The 21,540-nt window shown below is 42.3% G+C and overlaps 1 protein-coding gene across 25 annotated transcripts in view; it reads right to left on the bottom strand.

The window, feature by feature from the left end:
• The window catches only part of KCNMA1 (potassium calcium-activated channel subfamily M alpha 1), a 741,810-nt gene that overhangs the window by 316,396 nt on the left and 403,874 nt on the right, over nt 1-21,540 (bottom strand). For 13 of the 25 annotated variants that reach the window (XM_060286620.1, XM_060286605.1, XM_060286606.1 and 10 more), the window contains exon 4: nt 8,557-8,580. The exons of the other annotated variants lie outside the window; for them this stretch is intronic. In XM_060286620.1, the coding sequence (XP_060142603.1) occupies nt 8,557-8,580 (24 nt within the window). The remainder of the gene's footprint in view (nt 1-8,556; nt 8,581-21,540) is intronic. 25 annotated transcript variants of the gene reach the window in all.

The raw sequence follows: 21,540 nt of genomic DNA, 5'->3' as shown, positions 1-21,540 counted from the left end.
ATTGTAGTTTTGATTTGCATTTCTCTAATAATTAGTGATGTTGTGCAGCTTTTCATGTGCTTCTTGGCCATCTGTATGTCTTCTTTGGAGAAATGTCTATTTAAGTCTTCTGCCCATTTTTGGATTATTTGTTTTTTTAATATTGAGTTGCATGAGCTGTTTACATATTTTGGAGATTAATCCTTTGTCCGTTGATTCATTTGTAAATATTTTCCTCCCATTCTGAGGGTTGTCTTGTTTATAGCTTTCTTTGCTGAGCAAAAGCTTTTAAGTTTCATTAGGTTTCATTTGTTTTTGTTTTTATTTCCATTACTCTAGGAGGTGGGTCAAAAAAGATCTTGCTATGATTTATGTTCTTCCTATGTTTTCCTCTAAGAGTTTTATAGTGTCTGGTCTTACATTTACGTTTTTAATCCATTTTGAGTTTATTTTTGTGTATGGTGTTAGGGAGTGTCCTAATTCCATTCTTTTACATGTAGCTGTCCAGTTTTCCCAGCACCACTTACTGAAGAGACTGTCTTTTCTCCATTGTATACCCTTGCCTCCTTTGTCATAGATTAGTTGACCATAGGTGCGTGGGTTTATCTCTGGGTTTTCTATCCTGTTCCACTGATCTCTATTTCTGTTTTTGTGCCAGTACCATATTCTCTTGATTACTGTAGCTCTGTAGTATAGTCTGAAGTCAGGGAATCTGATTCCTCCAGCTCCAGTTTTTTCCCTTCTGATTACTTTGGCTATTTGGGCTCTTTTGTGTCTCCATACAAATTTTAAGATTTTTTTCTTCTAGTTCTGTGAAAAATGCCATTGGTAATTTGATAGGGATTGCACTGACTCTGTAGATGGCTTTTGGTAACATAGTCATTTTCACAATATTGATTCCCCCAATCCAAGAACATGGTATATCTCTCCACCTGTTTGTGTCATCTTTGATTTCTTTCAGTAGTGTCTTATACTTTTTTGAGTACAGGTCTTTTTACCTCCTTAGGTAGGTTTATTCCTAGGTATTTTACTCATTTTGTTGCAATGGTGACGGAGATTGTTTCCTTAATTTCTCTTTCTGATCTTTTGTTGTTAGTGTATAGGAATGCAAGAGATTTCTGTGCATTAATTTTGCATCCTGCAACTTTACCAAATTCATTGATTAGCTCGAGTAGTTTTCTGGTGGCATCTTTAGAATTATCTATGTATAGTATCATGTCATCTGCAAACAGTGACAGTTTTACTTATTTTCCGATTTGGATTCCTTTTCTTTTTCTTCTCTGACTGCCGTGGCTAGGACTTCCAAATCTATGTTGAATAGTAGTGGCGAAAGTGGACAACCTTGTCTTATTCCTGATCTTAGAGGAAATGCTTTCAGTTTTTCACCATTGAGCATGATGTTTGCTGTGGGTCTGTCATATACGGCCTTTATTATGTTGAGGAAGGTTCCCTCTATGCCCACTTTCTGGAGAGTTTTTATAATAAATGGGTGTTGAATTTTCTCAGAGCTTTTTCTGCATCTATTAAGATGATCATATGGTTTTTATTCTTCAATTTGCTAATATGGTGTATCACACTGATTGATTTGCATATATTGAAGAATCCCTGCATCCCTGGGATAAATCCCACTTGATCATGGTGTATGATACTTTTAATGTGTTGTTGGATTCTGTTTGCTAGTATTTTGTAGAGGATTTCTGCATCTATATTCATCAATGATATTGGCCTGTAAGTTTCTTTTTATGCAGTATCTTTGTCTGGTTTTGATATCAGGGTGATGCCCTTGTGGAATGAGTTTGGGAGTGTTCTTTCCTCTGAAATTTTTGGGGAGAGTTTGAGAAGGGTGGGTGTTAACTCTTCTCTAAATGTTTGACAGAATTCACCTGTGAAGCCATCTGATCCTGAACTTTTGTTTGTTGGAAGATTTTTAATCACAGTTTCAATTTCATTACTTGTGATTGGTCTGTTCATATTTTCTATTTCTTCCTGGTTCAGTCTTGGAAGGGTATACCTTTCTAAGAATTTGTCCATTTCTTCCAGGTTGTCCATTTTATTGGCATAGAGTTGCTTGTAGTAGTCTATTAGGATGCTTTGTATTTCTGCGGTGTCCACTGTAACTTCTCCTTTTTCATTTCTAATTTTATTGATTTGAGTCCTCTCCCTCTTGATGAGTCTGGCTAAAGGTTTACCAATTTTGTTTATCTTCTCAAAGAACCAGGTTTTAGTTTTATTGATCTTTGCTATTGTTTTCTTTGTTTCTATTTCATTTATTTCTACTCTAATCTTTATGATTTCTTTCCTCCTACTAACTTCGGGTTTTGTTTGTTTTTCTTTCTCTAGTTCCTTTAGGTGTAAGGTTAGATTGTTTATTTGAGATTTTTCTTATTTCTTGAGGTAGGATTGTATTGCTATAAAACTCCCTCTTAGAACCGCTTTTGCTGCATCCCATAGGTTTTGGATCATCATGTTTTCCTTGTCATTTGTCTCTAGGTATTTTTTGATCTCTGCTTTGATTTCTCCAGTGATCTCTTGGTTATTTAGTAACATGTTGTTTAGCCTCCAGGTGTTTGTGTTTTTTATGTTTTTTTTCCCTGTAACTGATTTCTAATCTCATAACATTGTGGTCGGAAAACATGCTTGATATGATTTCAATTTTCTTACATTTACCAAGGCTTGATTTGTGACCCAAGATGTGTTCTATCCTGGAGAATGTGCCATGTGCACTTGAAAAGAAAGTGTAACCTGCTGTTTTTGGATGGAATGTCCTATACATATCAATTAAATCTATCTGGTCTGTTGTGTCATTTAAAGCTTGCTTTTCCTTATTAATTTTCTGTCTGGATGATCTGTCCATTGGTGTAAGTGAGGTGTTAAAGTCCCCCACTAGTATTGTGTTACTGTCGATTTCCTCTTTTACAGCTGTTATCATTTGCCTTATATACTGAGGTGCTCCTATGTTGGGTGCATATATATTCATAATTGTTACATCTTCTTCTTGGATTGATCCCTTGATCATTAGGTAGTGTCCTTCCTTGTCTCTTATAACATTCTTTATTTTAAAGTCTATTTTGTCTGAGTATTGCTACTCCGTCTTTTTTTTTTTTTTTTTTGCAGTACGCGGGCCTCTCACTGTTGTGGCCTGTCCCAGATGCGCAGGGTCAGCGGCCATGGCTCACAGGCCTAGCCGCCCCATGGCATGTGGGATCTTCCGGGACCGGGGCACGAACCCGTGTCCCCTGCATCGGCAGGCGGACTTTCAACCACTGCACCACCAGGGAAGCCCTCCAGCTTTCTTTTGATTTCCATTTGCGTGGAATATCTTTTTACATCCCCTCACTTTCAGTCTGTATGTGTCCCTAGGTCTGAAATGGGTCTCTTGTTGACAGCATATATATGGGTCTTGTTTTTGTATCCATTCAGCAAGCCTGTGTCTTTTGGCTGGAGCATTTAATCCATTCATATTTAAGATAATTATTGATATGAATGTTCCTATTACCATTTTCTTAATTGTCTTGGGTTTGTTTTTGTAGATCCTTTTCTTCTCTTGTGTTTCCCACTTAGAGAAGTTCCTGTAGCATTTGTTGTAGAGCTGGTTTGCTGGTGCTGAATTCCCTTAGCTTTTGCTTGTCTGTAAAGTTTTTGATTTCTCCATCGAATCTGAATGAGATGCTTGCCGGGTAGAGTAATCTTGGTTGTAAGTTCTTCCCTTTCATCACTTTAAATATATTGTCCCACTCCCTTCTGGGTTGTAGAGTTCCTGCTGAGAAATCAGCTGTTATGGGAGTTCCCTTGTACATTAATTGTCATTTTTCCCTTGTTGCTTTCAATAATTTTTCTTTGTCTTTAATTTCTGTCAGTTTGATTACTATGTGTCTCAGCCTGTTTCTCCTTGGTTTTATCCTGCCTGGGACTCTCTGCGCTTCCTGGACTTGGGTGGCTATTTCCTGTCACATGTTAGGGAAGTTTTCAACTATAATCTCTTCAAATATTTTCTTGGGTCCTTTCTTTCTCTCTTCTCCTTTTGGGACCTGTATAATGCCAATGTTGGTGTGTTTAATGCTGTCCCAGAGGTCTCTCAGGCTGTCTTCCTTTTCATTCTTTCTTCTTTATCTGTTCCACGGCACTGAATTCCACCATTCTGTCTTCCAGGTCACTTATCTGTTCTTCTGTCTCAGTTATTCTGCTACTGATTCCTTCTAGTGTATTTTTCATTTCAGTTATTGTATTGTTCATCTCTGTTTGTTTGTTCTTTAATTCTTCTAGGTCTTTGTTAAACATTTCTTGCATCTTCTCAATCTTTGCCTCCATTCTTTTTCCGAGGTCCTGGATCATCTTCACTATCATTATTCTGAATTCTTTTTCTGGAAAGTTGCCTATCTCCACTTCATTTGGTTGCTTTCCTGGGGTTTTATCTTGTTTCTTCATCTGGTACACAGTCCTCTGCCTTTTCATTTTGTCTGTCTTTCTGTGAATGTGGTTTTTGTTCCACAGGCTGCAGGATTGTAGTACCTCTTGCTTCTGCTGTCTGCCCTCTGGTGGATGAGGCTATCCAAGAGGATTGTGCCAACTGATTCTTACTCCCTTGTTTCCCTACCTCCACTGACTCGAGCCAGTTCTTCTATGGTGAACTCTTGTTTTTCTAGTGGAAGGACATGATGGAGTAGATAATTCAAACAGCCTTGGTGTGTATATACTCACGCACAAATATTACAAAACAGACTGAGTTCTTTAAGGGCAGGGTCAGTGAACCATGTACAGGCGAGGGGTGGTACCTATGGGTGGACACACACTTGTGTGCGCATCTATAGCTTTCCAGCACAGATGTCTGCTCTCTATCCAACTCCAACCTCATTCTGGGGCCATCCACAAAACTGGACAGCCTGGGTGAGGTGATTAGAAATGGGGAGAAGAAGGGGGCAAAAAGAAGTCCCAGGTCTGAATGGAGAAGAAGGAACCCAGACATAGTGCCTGGCATGGGGGAGGTGGGGCAGTACCTCTGACCCCTAGAGTCCTACTCCTCTCATGCCTATGAAAGCTTAGACTTGAGGAAGGAAGAATTGAGTATTCATCCCACTACTGCCTCTGCCTCCAATGCCTTTTTCTTCTGGATGTTAAATACCATCATACCTGAGTCAAGAGGCCCATAAACAACCATCTCTAACTAGTTATAACCAATCATCAGGTTCTAGACATTGAGGAGCAATTGCCTGGTGTGCTTGTTTCTTAAGGAGAGAGCAACCTTGAGGAACAGCCTGGGACACAGTCCCAAGGTGCTTCAGCCTCAAAGCTCCCCACAGAAGAAGCTCTCCTGATTGTAGAGAGGCTCCTCAGAAAAAGCATGATCCCTCTGTTGACAAAGGCTGGCCCATCAAGGGCAAGGTTGGGCAGGTGGGTTGGGATTTCTACAGCATAACAGGTTTTCAAATCATCGTGGACCTCTTTGGGCTGTTATTGGGTGCAGACTTCAAAATTCTTCTCTGAGTCTTCTTCAGATGTTTGTCCTGGACTCTTCTGGGCATTTCCTGGGCACTCATTAGTCTCCCATTTAGCTTATGCCCTATGTTTCCATCCCTGTCTTCCTCCCCAACATAATCTCAGTACACCTGGACAGCCTGACCTTGGCAATGCCTCCTTGCCGTGGGTCTACCTGCCAGGACTTAGAGTGGGGAAGCCTGTACTGGGTCCCAGTCTGGCAGTCTAACCAGATGGGTGTAATAAGGATGCATGAGACAGCTCCCCTTCCTGTTCTCTTTGATGAAATACGATATGCCACTGGCCGCCTAAGAGACCTACTACAGTTTCAACCCTGCTATTCCCCCAGCCACATCAGGACCCAAGCAGAATGGCAAGCAGTCTCCTCAGTGGTCTCATTCAAAGGGCTACAGTGACAAAGAATGCCAACACTGAGGACCTGCCAGGCACCAACTGTAGGAGGCCCAAGACCCCTCAGGAAAAAATGATGGGAAAAAATATCTATGTAAAGAGCAGTTGTCCCATTTACCTGTCATTTCACTTTGAAGACTAGAAAACACTGTCACATAACATATATTCACCACCAGGACCCTGCCATTTGTTAAAAGCTACACGTGGATGTATATGTGATGCTAAAGGGATAATTATGATAGCTTTATTTCTGGCATCCTGTGGTTTTTTTTTTCTTTTTCGTTTGTTGTTTTTAAGGAGACACAGAGAAAGATCTGGTACACGTCTCTCTGACATCTGGCATAGAAAACAATCATACCTTTATTACACAAGGAATTAAAATAGCTGTGTCTTAGCTCTGTCTTTGGCCGACAGCTGAGGCATGAAAGTTTTGCAAGTATTCCTATTTAGGAGTTTTGTTGAGAGCCCAGCAGCCTCACGGCCAAAAAGGAGAGTCTGAGATATTGCCGATTAGAAGTCCTGAGTCTGCTGAGTACAAAGCAGACGTCACTCCTTAGGAATGTCATAAAGCGACCTGGGCCATGGAGACCAATGTCACCCTGGACTATCAAGTTACCTTAGAAACAAATCATCATCACTAGCAAGGAAAGTGGTAACAACCTGTTAAGTCCTATGATTTCACAAGCATATCTTCAAGTATACACTTTTTTAATACCCTTCTTAACTACTTCATGAAAACAACTTCTTATCTCTTGGGACATTTCTTTTCCTTCATTTTTTTCTTTCCTGCTTGCTTCCAGTTAACATTGGAAATCACTTATTTATCAAAATAGTTCTGCTCATGCCTCAGAAAAGAAGAGCTCTTTCTACCATATCAATGGTGTCCACTTGACTTTTGGATCCAAATTTAGAGAGGAATATCATGAATTACATGTTCAATGGGTGAAGTTTCTTTTTCCTTCCTTCCTTCTGCAGGTCCTCTTTTTAATTCTACTGCCGTATTTTTGACTTTCTCCAGAGTTGTTTTCCCTATCACTGTAAAACCATCTGTGGGAGGGATTTGGGAAGCCCCTAGAAATCTGATTCCTTATCATTTTCTCCTTTGTCTCTATAAATGGATCCACTTACCTCACTCTATGTTGGGTTTCAGAAATCCTTTCATTTTATCCAGAAGCACTGTGTTTTTCAGAGAAAGAGGAATGGGTCTCTGCTGAAGACCCTCACATGAAGGATCAGTTGTTTCATTTAGCAAACTCCCAGATGAAAGCTTGGGCAAGTGAGAGCATTTCAACCTGCCGGTCAGCATCACCTGCTCTGCACAGGTCTGCACAATAATTCCATCTAAGCTCCTTTCAGAAAGGGAAATGCTTCCATTCAAAGGACCTTTATGCTGGCTACCAAAAGGGCATGTTATGAAATTCTAAGTAAAGCCTATTTCTATAGGGCGAGTAGGACATGTTTAACAGAATAGAGGGGAAAAAGGTGTGGCAAGAGCTTCAATCAGCTAAATCCCCCAGATATGCAGAAATCACAATTCATGAGGGAAAAATAAAGACAGGATACAAAGCCTTCAATTTTGTGTCATTATCACTGCTTAGTGCATAGTTTTAATCTAATGGGTGCTGGCAAGCTAGTACCACCAGGAATCTCTAGGAACCCTCGTTCATACCCTAGGATTATCAGAGCTTGCTAATGCCCACCTGTCATCTTTCTCAATTTACAGCCAACGTACATCTAAAATGTTTCTATTTATATGAAATAACAAAAAAATTCCAGTAAGAAAACAGATCCTGACAAGTATGCTATATAAAAGTTCATTCCGAGAATAAAGGAGAGTAAAAACGAGGAGACAAAAACATGTTAAAAAAAAGAAAAAAGAACATTTTTAAAGAAAGCCATAAGTCCTAAGGCAAAAATATATTTCAAAGAGAGAAAATGATCACAGTTATAAATTAATAATGTAAATACAGTGCCAACATGCTTCAACGAACACGATATTCCTTTTTAGTACAACCATTGCATGTCTTTTAAAGCTGTATTAGTGGCATTCCTGTTTACACAATAATTTAAGAGAAAGGTCCATGATTGTATTCCCCAGGACAGTTAGCTTAAGAGAAGTTTTTTTTTTTTAAGTATATACAATTAGATCTAAGCAAAAGATTAGATCTAAATTATTGGATCTAAGCAAAAGCAAACAAGGTAATAATGTTCAGAAAGATGTGATAAGGTACTGTAACTCTGGTCACTTTGGGCCCACCCACGCAGAGCTGGGCATCTAAAGGACTGTAGGTAAGTTGTTACTTGGAAACCTGACCCTCACTTCTAAATTCCTCATTGTTAGCCTTTGCTCAGCACATCCCTAAAAACAGAAGCTTCATCTCTCTTTCCCAAGGTTCTAAGCTAGATTTTTCAAGGGACTGAGAGGCCTTTGTGGTATCACAGCAAACTGGGGGCCCTCAAAGATATGCAAAGAGAACCTTAAATCCCAGAACTTCACTGTATTAGAATGCTCGCCGCATGCATGCACCCGGCACTCACTACATTCAGGTCCGGGCCCGGGGGGAAGAACGCAACATGCATGGGCAGTGCAGGGAAAGGATCTGGTTAACCTGGAGGCGACAACCGAAAGGGTGACGTTGCATCATGCAATGAAAATCACAGCTTGGCCTTAGCTGCCATGCAGAAAAGACCTACATCAGAGAGTCTGCAGTGCGGCTCCTGGGTAAGAGTCGACATGAGAGAGGGGAGTTACTTCAGCAATGAAGGACACGGGCAGAAAAATGTTCAAACCACTCTAAACAGAACACTGTACAGAGCACTGGCATTACGCACGAGAAGAGGCAGCTTTGGGGATGAGGAGGGGAGAGGCAGAGGAGGGAAGGGGAGGATAGAACTGGTCGTTACTCTGACCAGATGGTTTCCCTGGCCATCCTTTCATATGCAGGTCTTGTTATAACGTATATTGTGTCAACAGATAACCTCGTTAGGCTCTTTAACATTGATGTTTTGAAAATTCAGGAGAAGCAATGCATCAGTTACATGAAGATACACACCATGATTTCCTGGGTTATGGTTCGTTACAGAAGCAGAGCTGAGCTGGTCAGATAAATACAGACAGTTAAGCGCCAACATCCTTAACACGTTGGTTACAGAGCTCATGGTGACTCCCAAGGCATAACATGGCATTGAAGGATCCCAACAGTCATGAAAGCTCAGGGTGGTGAAGGGATAGGTAACTCTATGCTACTATGACCCCAAAAGCCACCCATGACTCTGAATTTAAACCCACTCCCAAGGGGAGTCATCTTTTCATCATCTTAGCATGCATGGCAGGTCAGAAGTGAGTTCACCCCATATACCTTGACCATTTCATGGAAACTTAATTACAGGTGAGATTTCCCAAAAGTGTTTTTATCAAAATCAATTGAACAGCAAAAATAATAATAGGAGTTTAAAGTTCTTTTTAAAGAAATAAAAATACTACTGATTCAGCAGGGGCCCATCACACCCCCCTCTGATACCAAGGCCACAGGCCATACCTGAGGACTGCTTTCCTGGGAATAGCCTACTCTACATAACATCTGTTTTCTTTTATCCTCCCCCTTTGCCTCTTGTGATCCCTGACACATTGAACATATCTCAGAGGATGGTGGATTTCTCCCTCCTGGTGCTGACCAGAGATAGTATTCCTCTTAAAATGTTCTGGAGCTCAGCCTTCACTTTTCCTGCACGTGTGATTACAGCCATGAGAGGGGATTCAGGCCCCATGTGAATGAGCAGGGCATGCTCTCAAGCTTACGTACTCAGGGAGAGCTGGACATCCGCCAGGACCCCTGGAATAGGTGGATGGACACCAGTAGATTCCTCCCAGCACCCCCTTTCTCACACCTCAAGATGCAGCTCTTTCCACTTGACCACAATTTATTCCCTTTTATTGATTAAAAACCTGAAAGTTTAAGTTGAATGTTTTCAAAAACACTCTATAGTTTTGAACGAAAAGATAACAGTCCATACATTCATTCAACAAATTTCTCCGGGATTCTTCTTCTGCGACCTGCACTCTGCTAGTTTTAGGGAAACAGACTGATATTCTTTAAAGCGACTTTTACTGTGCTGTTTAGCAGACACTCAAGGAAATGGTCAGGATCATCTGGGAAGGCATGGTCTCATTTCAAGAGAGTGTGATAAGTCTGTGTTCCTACTATGAGTTTAGTTTATCATGTTTTCTTCTTCACATGTCTGAGGGCAGAGGGTTCATTTTCCCCATGTCAGCATTTGTACGCTTGTCCTAGCTTCACGGAAACTCCAAATGAGAATGGATTTGGAACAAATGAAAATCCACCAGACAAGCATGATCATATGGTCACAACAGCATATAAACAAAACATTACTGTTTCTGCTTCATTAGCTGAGGGTACAGGGTCCCCACGACCCTTCTCCTTGAAAGTTAAGTGAGCATCAAACATAACTTGGTACGTTTTCCCTTTTTTCAAGTGAAAGTATATACTATCGAAAGTGGTATCTTCCCTCTTGCTGTCTTGACTCAAACCAAAAGAAAGCTACGCCTCCCAGAATTCATATTCTTAGGCAACCCTCTGGGATCTGAGGATATCTAAACCCATAAAAAACAGGACTCTGTGAAGGAAAAACAGTTTGTCATGCTCGTAGCAGCCTCAGTGTACACAGGATTTGCCAGGCATTTAAGAGGCAGTGGAGTGTGAGGGTTTGGTGGCATTGCTAACCAAGTTCTTTGGAAAATGAGCAGAGAAGGTGTTAGCCCTAACTCTTCTACACAATACGAAGTAGAGCATTAGGGCCTCATCACCTTCCCCAGGTTACCCTCCTGGTACTTATCGGATGGAAACCAACTGGAAAATCGCAAGAGCTAAGAGCTCCTGCCCATGTTCTGAAATGTCTTCCCCAGAAACTCAGCAAGTAGGTCTGCTTCACCTGCTCCTGGCCAACCTGTGCTACTGCCAAGAAGCAGTGATAACTGTGTGTACATCCATATGTACCCATCCACCTGTGGTTTCAGGTGAACATGACACGGTAAGAAAAACTTTTCAGTAGACAGCAAGCTTCCATCTTGATCAACAGAAGTGACTACGGTTCGAAGATGCTTTTATTTGGAGAGTTGAAAAAGTGATTTTTAAAAAAAACCCACATATACTGTATTCACAAGTAGTCAATTGAATTACAATAGTTTTTAGTGGCTTTCAAACCTCGATCTGTCATTTTAAAATTAGTACCATTAGTACTAATTTAATTAGTACTAATTTCAAAATTCACTAATGTGACCTTATAAAAATGTTGGTGTATGTTTTTCAATTTATTGATCTTTTTTTAAAATTTAGTTTCCCACAAGGGAATTTCTTCGTGCTGATGGAAGAGTTCTGTATTCTAACTGGGGAGGTTAAAAATATAAAAACATGCGATAAAAGGTCCTCAAACTATACAGGAAAAAAAAAAGTGCTTCTAACAGCTGGCAGAAACACAAAAAAGGTCAGTATGTGAGTTAAGAATATTGTGCCTATGTCAGTTTTCTGGTTTTAACAACATACTACAGCTGTGTAATATACAGTACTCTCAGTGAAGGAAAGGTGCACAGAAACTCTGTACTGTTTTGCAACTTCTTGAAACTATTTCCAGACCAAGTTATAATGACAAAATAATCAGTTATTTGCCTGCTTCATTTTACCTTAGCCAGGTGTCAGGCTAGTATTCTATTTGTGGTGATAGGAGGCTCAAAAAATATATACAGGGCTTCCCTGGTGGCGCAGTGGTTGAGAGTCCGCCTGCCAATGCAGGGGACACGAGTTCGTGCCCCAGTCCGGGAGGACCCCACGTGCCGCGGAGCGGCTGGGCCCTTGAGCCATAGCCGCTGAGCCTGAGCGTCCGGAGCCTGTGCTCTGCAACGGGAGAGGCCACAACAGTGAGAGGCCTGCGTACCGCAAAAAAAAAAAAAAATATATATATATATATGTGTGTGTGTGTGTGTGTGTGTGTGTATATATATATATATATATACACATACACACACACACAAAATGATTTCGTTAAAAAGCATTTCTTTGGCCCCTGCTATCTGGGTAGTAATGTGTTTAATTCCAAAAGATACATAAGAGGTACAAGAGAGACTAGCAATCCCAATCAATATTAGCTATCCTCCTCCCTTTCTTAGAGGAGCACCAGCTAAGGCAGAGATGTCATTTATCTACTATGCAAATATTCATAGACCATCTCTCAAGACAGAATCAACTGTCAAAAAATATACACAGTTAATGTGATAAGGAAACTCCTAGAATTAACCCACAGGAATCTCCTCAGGTGAGCAGATGTCAAGTAATGAGTTATGTTGAGTAATGCTGCTGATGTTATAATGACCTCCCCCACTTAAGGCTGGTCCTGGACTAAGCTATCCTTTTGCTTGTTTTTTCAGCCTCTCCTTTTCCCTTCCTGGAGCTCAGTGCTTCCCATACTAAGGAGCCAATAACCGAGACCTGCTTAATTAAGGTACAAGATGATATGAAAAGATATTTAGATTTTAAAAAGCAACCCAAAAGCCTTTAAGAATGAATTCATCATTGTAGAATTTCAGGTAAATTGCAAGTTAGAAGGAGAGATATTTTGGAGTATAGAGGTCTTTGCAGCATCCCCCCAAACACCCAAGGGTACCTATCCACTCTACCTACTAAAATGATGCCTCTCCTAGGCAATTCTGTTGGAAGTCAAGGCCCAAATATGGCAGTTAAGATAGATCCTTAGAATGCCAATGACTTTACAAGAAACATTTCAACTGTCTTATCTTTCTGAGAAGCTTCCCTTAAAACAAAAGAAAAATGGAGAAATGTGCAAGGAATAAAATCTCCCGGAACTGAAGCCTCACAAATGAATGTCTAGGAAAAGCCAATTCAATCCTCCCTGAAATAGAAGATGTGGCCTTGCTGTTAACCTAACGCTGTTATAACCTGCAGGTGGCTTGGGCTCATAAGGGGTCTGGAACTTCCATCTTCCCCTAGTTGTTTAAAGGACAAACAACCAGGACAGCTCCAACTGGAAACAAATGAGTTATTCAAACCATTCCCTGAGGAGCCAGAAGCTCCCACTACGAAGGGTCCTATCCTAACTGCAATATATGTATTTTTAGGAATTTGTTAACCAATGGAAAACAGAAGACTTATAGAACTATCCGGCATCTGTAAGAATGAACACCAGCTAAGAAAGAATGGGCTGCTGAACTGACCCTTCTGTTTCACACCCATGCTATTCACCTGCAAACTTTTACTTATTCCTACAGGAGGCCTCCCTTTAAACTTTAAACTCCCTCGCCTAGAGGGAACTGAGCCCTTTTCTGGGTTTTCCCTTTCTTCATGGGTGCTTCCACTGTGGCACTCGTAACTCACTCAGTGGTCATTTTTTTGTTTGCTCATATCCTCCCTTCTCTGCTATAGATGGTGAGCTCCCTAAGTGGGGGCTGAGGGGTTATTTTTTCACATCTGTGTTCCTGCTAGCACAGTGCCCAAGTAGTAGACCCTCAACAAATGTTTAAGGAAGAGGAGAAACATAAAAGGATAGAGCGAGGAAATGGAAGGATCTGGAGAAAACTGATCACAATCCAATAGCACCAAGATGAGTGCCAAGCCTACTAGAGAAATCCCAACTTCTCACTTGACTTTAAATGGCCCCAGGATCCTGTATGGATTGAGAACTTAAATAGTATGACAATTACTACATCAGCCATGATGTTACTACAATGCCTAGTAGATGCAGTGTCCTCAAAAGATTAATTTATGGACTCCTCCTCTGTTCCAGGAGAGTTACAGTTTATCTCCCCTAAGATGTGGGAAGGAGAAGATTCTAAGCCTTAGAATGGGAATGGTCTTGGAGATAGCAAGATTCACCACTCATTGAAGCCAACTGACCCACTAGCTGTGAAAAGCCAAAGCCCTGAGAGGGTTACAGGAGATTCTAAATCCTATGGTACCAGGTTCTCCACTGGGGCATTTGATTTCTCTGTGTCACTAGGTATAACAAAATGAAATGCCTAAAACTAAATTAAACCTCATTTCTCTCAAACTAATGGATCTGTATTTTTCTCGTTAGATGAGGATTATCTTCTATCACGGGGAGGCCAGGATGGAAATAATACATAGAGATGACTGGAGTCTCAATTCATTCTTCTCTATTATCTTCAGATGATATCTATTTTTTGTGCTCTAGATCAGGAAGGTTGATCCAAACTTGACATTAAGCATACTAGCAGCATAAACTGAAAATCCAGAGATATCAACACAGGTCACACTTGCTTAACCACTGCTCCAGGAACCCAATCCAAAGAATCAAGTGTTGAAGTAAGAAGAGACAAATTAAGGATCCCCATAAAAGCACAGGGGGTGAGTTCAGATGAGGATTTGAACCCAAAAGGTGTGCCTGCAAACAGACTAGTCTTACTGGATATGGAACATGCTCTACTATTCAAATAATGCTGAAGATAATGCATTCTAACCTCCGAAAAATACAACAACATTTAATGCAGTCTTAGATGAAGATCAGTCCTATCACAGCTATCACTCCAGACCGCACATGTGGTGAAGGTTCCCTTAAAGATGGTCTCTGAATCAAGCATTTAAATCATTTAACTTTGACTTTCCCTTTAATTTGTCCTCTCAAATCAGCATATATTTTGATGGACAGCTCCTTCTAGCCATCTCTCTCCCTAAATAGTAAATGGATTTTTAAAAATCAGGATGATTTTCTAAAATTGTATGAAATTGTAAAAAAGTTTAAAGTCGTCACTAGCTTCTAAAACACGGTGCTCTGGGTAAGCAATTCTAAAGACAATCTGTAGTTATGTGTGAGCTAACAGCAGAGAAGCAGAGATGTAATGATATTCATTTATCGTGAGCAGCAACAAAATTCTATGAATCAAAACACCACTTCAGCTCAGACGAAACTATGAACAGCATGATATCATAGTGTGAACAGAGCAAACAAAACAAATGGATCCATTCAGTGGACCAATCTGCAAATAAGCCAGTTTCACGATAAATAGGAAGAACACTAGTTTAATTTAAAGCTTAAAATAATCCCATTAAATATAAAATACTTTTCTGCATTTAAAAAAGTATGTATATAAAAAAACCTGGTGGCGCAGTTGTTGAGAGTCCGCCTGCCGATGCGGGGGACGCGGGTTCGTGCCCCGGTCCGGGAAGATCCCACATGCCGCGGAGCGGCTGGGCCCGTGAGCCATGGCCGCTGAGCCTGCGCGTCCGAAGCCTGTGCTCCGCAACGGGAGAGGCCATAGCAGTGAGAGGCCCGCGTACCGCAAAAAAAAAAAAAGTATGTATGGGGCTTCCCTGGTGGCACAGTGGTTAAGAATCTGCCTGCCAATGCAAGGGACAGGGGTTCAAGCCCTGGCCCAGGAAGATTCCACATGCCACGGAGCAACTAAGCCCGTATGCCACAACTACTGAGCCTGAGTTCTAGAGCCCACAAGCCAGAACTACTTAGCCCACATGCCACAACTACTGAAGCCCACGTGCCTAGAGCCCATGCTCCGCAACGAGAAGCCACGACAATGAGAAGCCCGCACACCACAACAAGGAGTAGCCCCAGCTCACCGCAACTAGAGAGAGCCCACACACAGCAACAAAGACCCAACACAGCCAAAAATTAATTACTAATTGATTAATTAATTTTTAAAAAAGTATGTATGAGTGCTAAGGCCATTAGAACAGCATCACCACTGTTAAAAACTGAAAAAAAAAAAAAAACCCCAAAACAAAAACCGTAATGTCATTGTGTCCTAACTCACTGTTAATTCCATAAAAGGATTTTTTAGAATTATTCATTTGACATTGAATTCATTGTTTTTCAACTTGGTAGAGATGTTTTAAAATCCACTGAGTGGAGTTGTGAAGTTTAAATGAGTTAAAATCTAACAGGCGCTTAGATAGTCCCTGGCACCTAGTAAGGGCTCATTAGCTCATTTCCTGTTGATGATGTTAAAAAAAAATGTGAAGCCAGGAGCCAAGCTTCCATCTGTCTTGAGTAGGTCTCGTTGCACATTGGAAATCCTCTGTTTCTGCCATAAGTTTCCTTCTCCATACATCACTATCTCTCTTGCCCACTAAGATCCAACCACAATAATCTTTTTTCTGGTCCTCCAAATCCCCACATTTTTGTCCACTGCCACTGGAATGCAAGCTCCATGAAAGCAGAAAACTTGTCTTATTCATTGCTTCACCAGAGCCTAAACTAGTGCCTGGAACACAGTACGTGGTAGGACTCAATAAACTTTGCCGAATGAATAAACAAATAAATGGAGATCCAAAGGAAGGAAGGGAAAGAAGGAAGGGAGGGAGGGAGGGAATGGGAGCGGCGGCGGGGAGGGAAGGGAGGGAATAAGGAGGGAGAGGAGAGAGGGAAATAGGAGGGAGGCAGGAGGTAGGGAAGAAGGAGGGAGAGAGGACTGAAGTCGTATCTCAACCTCACTAAGATTAAGTCTCTGGTTAATAATGGTGCTTCCCTTGTCAAACCACGATTATTAGCATGAGATTGCTCCCACCTCACTTCCTATGTATATATGACTTGTGTACCCACATCAAGGGATTTTCATCTCTCTTATTCCAACATAAGGAGTCCCTTGATAATTGAATAGTCTATAATATATGCACCTGGAAAGATGTTTGACACCTAATTTTTGATTTACACTTAATAACATACTTCCAATCTCACTTGAAGGCAAAACAGAACATTTCCTTGTCAATTGCCTTCCTAGGTTATGTGAAGAAGAAACTGACAGCCTATTAATGCAAAGCTCTTCTTATTATGTACATTAATAAAAGAGTGCCCCTAAATAAATGTGAACCCACCCATGCCAATCTCCCACACTTAAAATGTGCTTACAATGATGAATTACCCAGGGTTCCACAGATATTGGCATATAACAGGATGTATCATTTTGGAGTGAAGAAAAAGAACTCTGGATTCAGACCAGGGGCTCCAATTCTGGTCCCAATTAGTAACCATGTGACCTCAGGCAAGTAATTTAAACTTGGTGAGGCTCCCTTTCTTCATCAATCAAATGGAGAACATCACAGTGGTGCTACTGAGTAAAATAGTAATCGCTGCACACAGTAAGTTCTCAATAAATACAGAAACTGCTTACAGTCCTAGAGAGAGGAAATCGGAACTAAAGTCAGAATCCCTTAATGATAGCTAGCTAAGCCATCGCCTGACCTCATGACCATGCGATAAATATTGGCTGTAGAAATGGCTGCTTCCTGGTGACTGGCCATGTGGCCATGCGGGGTCCTTCCCCTCCCTTCTTTGCTGATACCTGTTCAGTTTGTGTGGTGCTTCCTGCGCTTATGAGATGCGCTTTGTAGAATGTCTTTCCTTGAGCGTGTTATCGCCAGAATTGCATGCATACCAGAGATGCTTAGGTAGGGAAGTGCCTCTGTAAGACTCTGAAGCTAGCTCCTGCTCATGCCTTTACCCATCAGCACAGCGCACTTGAATCTTTGCAATGGCATTTCTGTTTAGAAGAACAAACCAGGAGCGGCTAGCACAGGGCTGAGAATCTGGAATGCAGATTATAACGGCTCAGCAAGTTGACTTGTGCAAACTGCTTATGCTTCTTTTTTTTTTTTTAACATCTTTATTGGAGTATAATTGCTCTACAATGGCGTGTTAGTTTCTGCTTTAAAACAAAGTGAATCAGCCATAATATACATATATCCCCATATCTCCTCCCTCTTGCGTCTCCCTCCCACCCTCCTTAATCCATCCCTCTAGGTGGTCACAAAGCACCGAGCTGATCTCCCTGTGCTATGCGGCTGCTTCCCACTAGCTATCGATTTTACGTTTGGTAGCGTATATATGTCCATGCCACTCTCTCACTTCGTCCCAGCTAACCCTCCCCCTCCCCATGTCCTCAAGTCCATTCTCCACCTCTGCGTCTTTACTTCTGCCCTGCCCCTGGGTGCTTCTACTCTCATTTAGAAAAGAGCTTTGGCTGCTTAATATCAGCACACCCTCCACGTCACACTAAGTTTCTGAGAAGTGGAGAGTGGAATGGCGCACTGTTGCAGACCGGCTGATTACCATCTGCTTTACTTTATTGGATCGGGTGGATTTGGAGAGATGGGGAAAGAGATATTTGGGCCCCAAAGTTCCAGCCCAACTCCTCTCTCTTAGTTCCAGTTCCACACTTGTTGAACTTTCCAACACAACTGTACAGCCCTTTCCTGGGTGCCACCTTCCATAGCTGTGGCTTGAACTTAACAGGCATTAACCTCCATGTAGGAATGAATGCCCATCATAGCCACACAGAAAGTGAAACACAATTCCAGGATTATGGAGAAACCAAGGGACAGATGAATATGTCTAGATTAAGGTCCCTTAGCTTCCATTGTCCATATGGGGGCTTCCACAGAAGAACCCACAGGAGAAGAGAATGCGTTAATATGCCTTTGTTTTAGATCTAAATGCACTTTTTTTCCCTCATTTGTGCTATTGTAGCTATGCAGTCTGTTCTTTTTTTTTTTTTTTTTTGCGGTACGTGGGCCTCTCACTGTTGTGGCCTCTCCCGTTACGGAGCACAGACTCCGGACGCGCAGGCTCAGTGGCCATGGCTCACGGGCCCAGCCACTCCGCAGCATGTGGGATCTTCCCGGACCGGGGCACGAACCCTGTCCCCTGCATCGGCAGGCGGACTCTCAACCACTGCGCCACCAGGGAAGCCCAAGTTTGTTCATTTTTAATGCACAGGGGAGAGCTAACCCAGTACACTGATCCCCCAATCTGACCCTCAACAGCATCGAGACTTATTTTTATAGCGGTGTCAAGTACACGCACCAGCTATTATGGGTACTTTTGAAGTAATCCTCATCCTGTCAACCGCTGTAAGGTCCTGGAGCAGATGCTGAGCAAGGCTGGTGCTCAGTGGTTATGCAGGACTCGGCCAAGCCCAGAGGGTAATTTTCCCTAAGTATAAATGTGCTTAAATGGCACCTACCAATTATATCTCTTTGTTGGAGCACAAAGGTGGCGGGCCCATCCTCCCAGATGGGTGCAGCTCCCACCTCCACAGAAAGCTCTCTGCCTCTCCTCTCTAGAAGCACCAGGGGAGCCCTTCTCTCGGGCACAGGAGAAGCTGGGAACACTGTGACATTTACCACTATTCTCCGTTCTGGCTCTGAGACTCGAGCCAGAGAAAACTTACTTTCAGACATGGCCACTACTCTGAGATGCCTCCACAGGAAAGAAAACAAAAACAAACTGGTCCCCTGTGATACAGCACCCAGTTTTCAAGTTGATCTCAGCACCCCAGTCCAAAACTATCCAACAACTAGAGACAATGCAAATGAAAAATGATCATGAGTGCTACATTTATTCTGTATTCCGTATTTCAAATAATGGGTGTCTCTCCTATTAATTTTTGGTCTCACACATTTCGTCTTGAAAAGACCATGCCAGGCTCCTGGCCCTAAAGTTCTAACTTCAAATAACAACCTCAGAAGGAGTTTGGGGAACAAAACCAAGGGTGAAGGAAAGAAAAAGTCAAAAATGCCAGAGCGAGGTAGGTAAGGACTAAAGGCAAGTTTCCAATAATAAACTTGAATTGTTCAAATTTATGTGATTCTGGGCTCCACACTAAATCGTACTGTACTGTTTTTAATTACTAAATGCCAAGTTTGTTAATCTTCCCTCTCTCTCTCTCTCATCAATCTCTTCCTCTTTGCTCCCTCTTCTTCTCTCCCCTTCCCCCTTTTCCTGATTAAAGAAATAAAAACTATCTGCTCTGGGGCACGGCAAAGGCGTATCAATATTCTTGCCTTCGACATCCTCAATTCTTACCACCATTTCCTCTGCTCGAGGAAAATATGACAGGAAACTTCTAGACAAGGTGATTCCCTGCCATGATCCTTAAAGATCTGTCCAGACCACATCATTCCTTTCACTTGCTAATCGGTTTCATAAGCCTTCTTCCTTCACTTGTTTTCTTACCTTGTTTTGGGGGCAACTGCCGAGGTAGGCACAATTCTGGATTTTATTTTAAGTAATTTGTAGTTGACTATCATTTATTTGTGCAGTTGGCGTAATTAAATCTAATTACATGATTGGTGAAAGCCTGAGTAATCACATAATTAGAACGTACAACAATAACTGTTGAAATCCCATTGTTATGACGTGCAACGATCCAATTACGATGTGTAAATAACAACGTGGTCTAATTCACAGGGCACACTGCAAAAGAGCTAAAACAGCTCTGGTCCTACACGCGCGGAATGCAGCTGAGGTTGGAGACCTGAAAGGTACCTTTCAGCATCTGGGCTTAGACTTTCTATTCCTCTTTCTCTCCTTAATCGAATCCTTGATGTTTATGTTCTGTGCAGATCAAAGGCAGCAGTAGAGGAGGCTTGAAGAAGGCACTTGTGACGGCAGAAGCAACCACATCTCCAAGGACAGGTCACCCCAACAACCACCCTTAAAACATAAAGCAGGAGCTGCAAGGGATGGCCTTGAACTTCTGAAACTTTGATTCCTGTACATCGATTTTAAATTCGAAGCTGTATTCAAGGCACAAGAAACAGGGTGGCAAAATGTATCCTGATCACACACAGTTACAAGTGGGTCTAGAGGGTATGACTAAGGACCTAGCTCCTGGCTCACGGTTCTCCCCATGCCCGCCACCTCCTCTCATCGTCTTGATAACTGTGACACAGATGAACCATCAGAAAGGCTGGCCTCTCGGTTCCTTGTTGTGCTTATATCTGTGACCTTTCCCTGTACTGCATGCCACCCATCCACTTCCATGGACATGCTCTGGACCTGGCTAGCAACAGCGCCTGTGGCACATCTGAAACCATGACCCCAAACAACCCATTCTTCAACCATGACCTCTTACCTCTTGGGCTCACCTGCTCAAGAGTCCCCACTGGCATCATTCTTCAACCTCAGGGAAACCTCCAAACTCCCAAGCCCCTGGCCAGCCCTTTTCTCCTGCCTCACCTCCCACCCCTCTTCGCAATCCAGCCTTATCACCATCCCTTTGGAGCCACCCTGCATCCCTAACAAAAGTCCTTCCCCACGATGGTCTTAACTCTTCCTCTGTTCCCCATGGGGTCCTGGGTAGCTGAAATTTCCTGGATAAAAACCACACAACTGGGCTTCCCTGGTGGCGCAGTTATTGAGAGTCCGCCTGCTGATGCAGGGGACGCGGGTTCGTGTCCCGGTCCGGGAAGATCCCACATGCCGTGGAGCAGCTGGGCCCGTGAGCCATGGCCGCTGAGCCTGCGCGTCCGGAGCCTGTGCTCCGCAGCGGGAGAGGCCACAACAGTGAGAGGCCCGCGTACCGCAAAAACAAACAAACAAAAAAACCACACAACTGAAGTGACTGGGTTCACTTTAAACTCATGATCTTACGCTGCAAACTGACCCTCATTATTAACCAGCAAGCTGCTATTTTTCTTGAATTGGTTTGCTTTCTAATTTCCCATTATTTCATAGTTTCTCTTCTCCTCCCTAACTTGCCATGTCCTTTTCTGCACCACCATGCTCAGCTGATGGCCTCACTTCATACTGTCATTAAAAATAATACATGAAATCAGATCAAGTTTCACTCTCTCCTACCAGCAGCCCCCCACACCCGCACTCACAGCCGTCCAGTCC

The sequence above is a fragment of the Globicephala melas genome, chromosome 16, assembly GCF_963455315.2.
Source record: "Globicephala melas chromosome 16, mGloMel1.2, whole genome shotgun sequence".
Classification (NCBI taxonomy): Eukaryota; Metazoa; Chordata; class Mammalia; order Artiodactyla; family Delphinidae; genus Globicephala; species Globicephala melas.
This window is presented reverse-complemented; position numbering and strand designations above follow the sequence as displayed.